Here is a 9,226-nt window from a genome sequence, read left to right as displayed (position 1 = left end):
GCTGCAATATAACAAAGAGTGAAAAATTTAAGGGGGTCTGAATACTTTCCGTACCCACTGTATGTCACAATATGGAGAAAAAGATTGTCACTACTTCTGTTTCATTAATAGAAGTGAAACAGCAGGACACAACATTAAAGTTTTTTTTCTTTTCATCAGTAGTTCTGCAATAGTTCAGTTTTACACACATACACACACACATACATGCAAAAAGAAAGAAAGAAAGAAAAAGACTATCACAAGGTACATTCACCAAAACTTATCTATGTCTGCCTGCATGATAATAAGATAAATATCATAATAAACATATTTTAACAAAAATCTAGAATACATCAAAACAAAACATACAGTATATGTTTGTAAGCCATAAAAATAGATTTTTTTTTTTATTTTCAGTTGTGTCAGTTGTTGAAACTGTTTCTGTATTGTTGAGCCCTAAACATTTAGCTATGCTGCAAAAACACCCTCTATTTCCACATGCAAATTAACTATACTTTTGGATCACTATATAGTTGATCACATATTTTTGATGTCTTGTCTCATTTTGCTACTAATTGGAATGAACTAAAACTGTTTTGGGAGTAAATTATTAGATTTACTTCTCTGAAAACCAATTACTTGTATTTGTGGTGTGAATAGGTAGTTCAAATAGGTAGTTTAAAGTGTTACAGTCAGCAGTCAGTACCCATAAATCTCCAATACCCATTGTTTGTCCAGAAAGACAACAAAACATTTCCTGTGAAGCTTATGATCTGACTATCACAGTCAAGCACAGATAGGAAGTGAGGTCTAGGGCACACAAGTGAAAGCACAAAGTATTCATTAAAACATTTCCTGTGAAGCTTATGATCTGACTATCACAGTCAAGCACACATAGGAAGTGAGGTCTAGGGCACACAAGTGAAAGCACAAAGTATTCATTAAATGTGTGTGTGTGTGTGTGTGTGTGTGTGTGTGTGTGTGCTTATGAGACGGCTCCAAAGAGTCGTGTAAGGTAGGTGTTTAGACCTCTTACAGTCGCACAGGGCACTAGGGGGCAGTGCGTCACCCAGAACACTATTTGCTTTGCTGTAGGGATCTCTTTCTGTTGGCCAATGCACATTGCGTCCCTAATCTAGCCCAAATATTTTGTGGTGCAGTGTGTGTTTTTCTGGCACCTCTGGACAACTCTGCTGAACTCAAGGACAGTAGCAAGGTCAGAGATTGACCTCACTCTGTGTACCCACAGCATCCTGTGCCCACATCAGAATTTAACCCTCTACACCCCACATACACCATGTCTCTTTTAAATCAATTGGACTATGATGATTGTGAGGTATGATATTTCAGTAGTGTTGTTACATGGAATGCATGGACACGTAGGTGGCCGAATCAAACACTTTGCATGTCATACTGTGAGAGGTACTCGGTCTGACCATAACAGAATAGTTTCCCCGTCCCACACACACGCTTATATGTACACACACGCCTCTACAAACTCTTTTACATGCTGCCAGCAGGTGTGTTTTGTGGAAAGAGCCTCTGATGGCAACAAAATGGAGGGAGGAGAGAGGGGTTCTACACTTTTTATAATTATTGTGAGGGCTGAAATAAAAAACAGACCCCCCCCATACCCCCACCTCCTCGACAGAGAAATAAAACAAACAGCCTTGGAATGATGAGTCATTACCGTGCTCGCTAGAAATTCCTCAAACATTCTGTTCTTCTTCTTCGCCTTCTTCTTCACCATTGTCTTCTGCCGTCATCTTGTTTATTGTCGTCTTTTGTTGCTTTTTTTTCTTCATCATCATCTTCTTTTTCTTTGTCTACTGTCTTCTTTCTGCTATTTATTCAGCTTTTGTTCAAATTTGTAGATAATTTTAGCATTTAAGGGATAGTTCACTCAAAAATTACAAATTCTGTCATCATTTACTTGCCATCATGTTGTTCCAAACCTGTATGAACATCTTTTTTTCTATTTTGAAGAAAAGTTTTGGTTACCATTTACGTCCATTGTGTGGACGTAAAAACACATTTCTCAAAATATCTTTTATGTTCCACAGAAGAAAGAAAATCATGCATGTTTGGTTAGTAAATGATCACAAAATGGTCACTTTTGGGTGAACTATTCCCTTAAGTGTGTAAAATATATTATATGTTTATTGTCGTCTTTTGTTGCTTTTTTTTCTTCATCATCATCTTCTTTTTCTTTGTCTACTGTCTTCTTTCTGCTATTTATTCAGCTTTTGTTCAAATTTGTAGATAATTTTAGCATTTAAGGGATAGTTCACTCAAAAATTACAAATTCTGTCATCATTTACTTGCCATCATGTTGTTCCAAACCTGTATGAACATCTTTTTTTCTATTTTGAAGAAAAGTTTTGGTTACCATTTACGTCCATTGTGTGGACGTAAAAACACATTTCTCAAAATATCTTTTATGTTCCACAGAAGAAAGAAAATCATACATGTTTGGTTAGTAAATGATCACAAAATGGTCACTTTTGGGTGAACTATTCCCTTAAGTGTATAAAATATATTATATTTTGGGTGTAATCTTTATCATTTCAATTTAAAGTTTTCAATTTGTTTTAAGTCTTCCATTGGCTTAAATTGATAGAATATTTGCCATTTAAAATCGAATTGACTAAAATAACGCCATTGTGCTATTTTAATTGGTCTTTACTCTCTTGCATTTATTTAACCATATAGCCGCTTCACACTAAGATCACAGTGTCACACTGTGTTGATTCTCATACACAGCTGACTAAAAAAACAAGTCGCTTGAAATGTGTTTCAGCTAATATACCCAATTTCAGCTGCCATCTTTGCAGTAAATCTCTTTGAAACGTTGTTCCAACATGTCTTCACCAAAAATAACAGCATCAAATAATCCAGAAGCACCACACCAAAAATAATAGCATCAAAAATCCAAAAGCACCAAACCTCACAATAGGGTGTGTATTTCTATCATGCCATGATTTAGCTAGATGCAAGAATGACATTATTCCTTATTGTGAAAGAAAGAAAGGACATCACAGTGACATCAGTATGTAAACTTACAGGCACACAACGTGTCGCACATTGCAAAATATTTATTAGAATACACATTTTGCTGACTACTCTATGACACAGACTCATTTCTTTCTCACACGAAAGTAATGCTAAATGCCAGGCAGTTTGTCGTGACGATTTATGCCCGCAAGCATCAAGTACGCAAAGTGAAATGGAGAAACGCAGGAAACGTAGGCTTTAGGACCCAGAGTCACAGCTCAACGGAGGCTGGGCAAGGCTGACTCACTAAATATGTCTGAGGAATGAGAGAGAGAGAAAGAAAGATAGATACAGAGAGAGAGAGAGGGAGAGAGAGAGAGAGAGAGCAGGAGAGGTAGAAGTGAAGAGAGGAGGGTAGAGAGAGGAGACCGGAGTAGAGGTGATCTTGCCCCCATTAGTGTCAGGACTACAGGATGATTATGGGTTGAGAAGGGAATGATGGAAGCAAACAAAGTTCTTCATTTTGTGCCATCCGGTAAGATCCACATGGACTCTCACACATACACACACACATCCAGACATACACACATATGCACATGCTCCTGCGCCGTCACGACTAAGCATCCGAGGGTTCCCTGAAATTTGAGACTGTGTGTGCCAAACATGTACAGTGGAGAGGGTGCATGTGTGTTTGTGTGTTGTTGTAAGTTTTCTCTCTGTTGAATCCTGCAGGTCTGTGGATTGTTTTTCTCACACGCTGCTGCTGCTGGTGTTTTTTGGGGTGCGTTATGCTGGAATGCAGACAGGGTTTTTCGGGGCTGGTTTTCTGGAATGCGTTGTAAATGCTTTTACGCTGTTAATCTTAGTCGAGTAAAACAGGAAAAAAGAAAAATGACATCACACAGTTTGAGATACCTGCACACACATTGCAAAAGCATGCACACCCAAATACAAATGAGGGAGAGGGAGACGTGAGAAAAGAGACTGATGCAAAACACAGATCAAAATTAAGTACCTGTAAGGCAGCACTAGGACCAAAACCTATATGCCTGATCAGGCAGTACTCGAGTGTGCGTGCGTGAGAACGAGCGGGTATGTGTAGTTGGTAGTCTTCTGGGAGAGTAGGTCTTATTTGTACGCAATGTTGCTGTTCAATTCGTCTCATCGGTCTAATACCGCATGCAACACACATGCGCTGTCGTACAGCACAAGTGCACCTACATCACTCTCTTTCTGTCCTTTCCCTTCTCTCAAAACCTCAGTGTAAACACAGTAGGTAATAGAAGTGGGAAGACACTAAATCTTGTGCTCGTCTTCCCGCCGATACACACACACACACACACACATTCATAATGAGACTGTGATTTGCATCCTTCACCTGAGGGTTGAACTTCATATCAGTTGATGTCTCAATTTTCTATCCTCACATGATTACGTGTGTGTTTCTCCATGTGTGTGTGACACACAGCATCAAGTGCGCATTTGATCAGGCTGTTGTAATTGACACTTAGTTTGTGCCTGTCTTGGCTTGTGGGTAATCTTTGTGGTACTCTGTCAATACCATAATTTCAACAGAATCTCAATGTCATTGGAGCAGTGCTGCTGTGCTGTGCATTGGAGCGTGCTGTGGCCGCCTGAGAACTTTCTGCAATTCACAATATCACATAGGTGAGCAATCGCTGCAACAGGATTGAAGCTGTTTGAACAGATGAGCGGATGAATGATGGATGAAAGAATAAAATTAATGATGGGACTAATGTAATAAGCAGTGTCCTCTGTCTTTTTACGACTGTCTTTCTCTCTAACGAGTATTGAGATTGCTCACCCGCTTCTCATTACACACACATGAAAGGTGGACATTTTGTCCCTAGATTCCTTTATTTACGATTTCCCATCATGTTTGGATATTGAACGTCCTATTTGCACTGCAGATGGTGGGATATGAATAGATGTAATTTTATGGAGGGCTGATTGACTTTGCGTGGCTGTGCGTCCCTTTATTTATCTGTGTATGTGCGTGTATAGTCATCCGCCGGGTCCCAGAGAGGTTGGTAATGCAGTTAGGCATCTCTGACTTTTCTATTCCCCATTTGTCTTACACCCACTGTACATTACAGTCTGCAAAGGAAATTAGAATCACACATTCCTCTGTTTATCTCCTCTGTTTATGGTACGCTGTAAAATGGCCATATGGGCATCCTCTCTCATACAAAGAGCGGTGTCTGTGGGCGCAAAGGAAACAGCCTTCACAGACGTTCACATGATGGAGAGCTTGGCCCTCTTCTGATTTACAGACACGGCCGTGATGTGGATATTTTTAGAGTCACAAATATGTGTGCGATTTGCCAAGTGCTATGTGTTGTTTGCTTGAGCCTAATTAATTGGGCATCTCTTCCGCTAAAAGTCTGATCCCAGATAGACATGCGTCTGCTTTTCCGTAATAGATTAAATATAGCTCACGGAAAAGTTACAAACGCTCGATCCTCACTTTCTGTTAGAGAATGTCAGGAACCCCCTCTCGCATCCACACGCACACACAAACACCCACGCTCAGGCAAACGGACGCGTCCCCCGCCCACCCCTGGAGTAAACCTTAGATTGCTTCAAGATGTCGGAGGATGCCAATGCTGATGAATTCAGACCTTTGATTGCGATGCTGCCCGTGCGCCAGGGGAGAAACCTCACACAAATGCCACTTTTCTGATACACATACGGTAGACAAACACACAGATGCGCACACCACCATTCTGATGCACACAGTCAGACATTGTGCCAGGCTGTATGACAAACCATCTTTGGCATAAACTAGATACCATCATGGCCTTCAAATGTCAAACAGTCTCTCTGTTTTAGTTCAGAATTCACATTCCTTGTATGATACAGCTGTATCCTTTTTCTGTTCTCTCTCACTTGTGTTTTGTCTCCGGTTTGGTCTTGTCTTGTGGCAGCGGTACTGTAGATTGTAAGAGGGAATGGTGGCCTGGCTTTAATAGAGGAAGAAGGGAATGTGCAAGCAATTAGCAGGAATCCCCCAGCAGAGTGCTCACAAAACCAGAGCAGCCGAGATATGAAGGAAAGGAAAATCTTTATTCCCTTGATGTACAGGACAATAGTGTCCATGCAAACACATTTAAGCTGTGCATTCCCTTGGTGCCGTGTGATTAAAGACGGCTGTCATGTTGAAGCATGTTAGCGCTGCGGTCACTGGATCTTGACGTCCACCTTTCTCTCTCTATCTCCCTCTCCATTTCTCTTTCCAATGCCCAAGAGGATGTTTTACAGGAATAAATGGGCTAACGAGAGTGAGATCTGATGCCATCATCATAATATTACCTAGGTTTTCCTGTTAATGTTTGATGCGGTTTGTTTTTCCACACATGCCGATCTGCGTATTTTCTCCTATGGCTTATAGAGAGTGAGATGAAGAGAGGAAGAGAGGGAGCCGCTGGCTCACGTACGTCTATATAACACCATGTGATGTGTAGAGTATGCATAGATCACTATCAGGGTCACCTGGAGATTGCTCCCATCACACTGAGAGAATGAAGTGAGACGGACGCATCAGCCTAGCCGCATGCAGCAGAAACATCTCTGTCGTATGAAATTCATCTGAAAGCAAATAGCTGCAGCTTCAGGATTTACCTGCAAATTGCCATGAATGGTTATTTCAATCGAACATGTGAAGAACATTATAACTGCGTTACACCTTATTCTGTGTTGGGTTTAATGAAACTATTATCAGAACGGTATCTTCTCTAATACAATCAGTAGATCCTCAGATGGCATGCCAACAGACCGCCCACAGTCTGTTCACTGATGCATATTGCACTCAAAAACCAAGACCCAGCTGAAATCGCCAGTTCTGATCTGATTGGCTGGTGCTATGCAAAGTTGTCTTCTTTGAACGTCTGAATAAAGATATTCAGTCTTTTCACAATGAAATTGATATCAATAAGCAAAACTCTATGTCTGACTTTTTTCTGAATTATGTTTGTGAAATACTCTGCATTTGGATGAAAAGAATAAATTAAAAACTTCTACACACATTTTTGATCATTGCTTCTCACAGATCAACACTGCTGTGCCCTTGTTTGAATTAATTCAGTTTTTTTTCATGCTGTAAAATAAATGTGCTCCTAAAAGTTGTGTAAAAACAAAACATAATTAGTCGATTTCTTGTCACTCAGACCTTTTTCTGTGCAAGTATGCAGTTCCAAACCGGACAAGACTTTATGCCGAGAATCAAACGCATCTTCCAGCAGAGGAAAATTTATGTATGCCGATGTCACACTTGCATGAAGAAACTAATTCAGCTTGACCTTTCTAAAATCTTTTTAAAGTGTGTTTATATGTTGAAGATCCATAACATGCTCATTTGCATGCAGAAACAGTATTTTTTTCTCATTTAATAATTATAGCATTTAGTTTTCTTTCCTCTATTACTCCAACAACAGCATGCATATTAATATGTCTTTAGCGCTGTCCACAGTTTATTTGTGAAGAGAATGCATCGTCAACAGTTTGGCTTTTTCTCTCCAGCAATATTCTGTCAAGCAGACTCATACACGCACAGACACAACTCCGTGTCTCTCTCCTTCTCCTTGCCTCATCACGCTCTTCCCTTATTCCCAAAAGAAGCAGCATGTGTGTATGTATGTGTCATTATTGGTCTTCAGAAGGAATTCCCTCTCTAAGCAGTTGGAGACTCGCGTGCCAAAAAGCCAGCAGGCATATTAAGTCTCTCTATTTCCTGCTTGCTCTCTCGTAGATCAGGGCTGTTAGTGACATTAAAAAGTGGCAGAGAGCACATTTAATCTGTCTTTCTTTCTTTCTGTCTGTCTGTTTAGTAGAGGTGTATCTACGCTAAAGGACCATCACTACACACTGCTAGACAACCAAAATACAATCACAACCTGCAAGAGATGGCTTTCTTTCTCTCATACCTTATCTCTCACATTGCCAAAGTCATATCTATGTCAAAGCATGGCCCTACTCGTACAGGTACAGCTGGATTAAAAGATCTCAAAAACCTAAGGTCTATGAAATAACAGTGACTAAATTCCTAAGCAGCCTTTCTAAACCCAAAGCACATGCTTTCTGCATTTGTACGTTCTCTTATGATATTACAGCTGTAATAGCTTATGTAAAAGATGCATTCACATGTTTGATGTGCTTTTATATTACAGGCCATGTGCACTGTTTCTTACCTCCAATTTTTTAATGCACATTGTCCATTTGTCAGGGCAAGGATTAATGTTTTTGGTCTGCCAGAGCGTGGTGCCATATGGCTGGATGTAACAGCCTCACAAACTCAATTTACTAGATTTATTTATTTTTTTACATTATGCAGACTTGCAGAGATGCACCGTGAGATTTCCGTGACAAATTAATGCCTCTCTTGATGAAAAAGTAAGAGGGATAGTTCTCCCCAAAATAATTCTGTAATCATTTATTCACATTCACGTCATTCCAAGCCTCTTGATTTTCTTGCTTCCGTTGAATATGAAAGATGTTTTGAAGAATATCCTTCTCATACATTGAAAATGTATGGGGATAGGGGCTGATGAACCCAGGAAATAAAAAAAGCACATTATAAGATTTTTGTAAAGTCCATATGACTTAATCCAATATAATCCAAGTCCTCTGAAGACATACGATAACTTTGAGATTAACAGACAGATATATGATACGTTTAAATTAATATTGTCACTGTACGGTGTGATAAGCGAACGACGAAGACGAAGATGAATGCAAATAATCTTTAATATAAACCACACAAAAGGAATCCACAGAAGGTAGGCAGTAACACACGAACAACTCAACTTTAACATTGGACAAACAGACTTGACTTAATGACACAAACTAATGAAGGAGAGACAGAAACAGGGTCAATGAACACATGAGAGATGAAAACACAACAAAACGTCCAAAGGGGTGTGACAGTTCGCCCCCCTCCCGGAAGGCGCGACCTCGCGCTGTGGAGACAAAGGGAGGGACGGAGGGGGACTTAGGAGGAAGACAAAGGAATGGATGTGGGATGGTGACGGGATGGCAGGAAGGCTGGCAAACAGTACAGGTGGAGGTTTGGGCGGAGAACAGACTCCCGGGAGGAGGACGATGAACAGAGTCCAGGGTGGAGACGATGGAGGAAGGAGCCAGGGAGGAAACCGTAGGAGCCAGGGCGGATCAGACGGAGGGAGGAGCCAGGACGGAGACAAGAGGGACTTGGAGCAAAAGGAGCCAGGCCGCAGCC

At 40.6% G+C, this 9,226-nt stretch overlaps 1 protein-coding gene across 5 annotated transcripts in view; it reads left to right on the top strand.

Annotated features, from left to right (window-relative positions):
* Nucleotides 1-3,362: 3,362 nt before the first annotated feature.
* LOC107695019 (sodium bicarbonate transporter-like protein 11) overlaps nt 3,363-9,226 on the top strand; it is a 55,572-nt gene continuing 49,708 nt past the window's right edge. For all 5 annotated transcript variants that reach the window (XM_016494783.1, XM_016494781.1, XM_016494782.1 and 2 more), the window contains exon 1: nt 3,363-3,508. In XM_016494783.1, coding sequence (XP_016350269.1) covers nt 3,469-3,508 — 40 coding nt within the window. In that variant the 5' untranslated portion in view covers nt 3,363-3,468. The remainder of the gene's footprint in view (nt 3,509-9,226) is intronic.

This window comes from Sinocyclocheilus anshuiensis, unplaced genomic scaffold, assembly GCF_001515605.1.
Source record: "Sinocyclocheilus anshuiensis isolate Anshui unplaced genomic scaffold, SAMN03320099.WGS_v1.1 scaffold14, whole genome shotgun sequence".
NCBI lineage: Eukaryota > Metazoa > Chordata > Actinopteri > Cypriniformes > Cyprinidae > Sinocyclocheilus > Sinocyclocheilus anshuiensis.
Note: the sequence above shows the minus strand (reverse complement) of the source record. Positions and strands in the feature narration are given on the sequence as shown.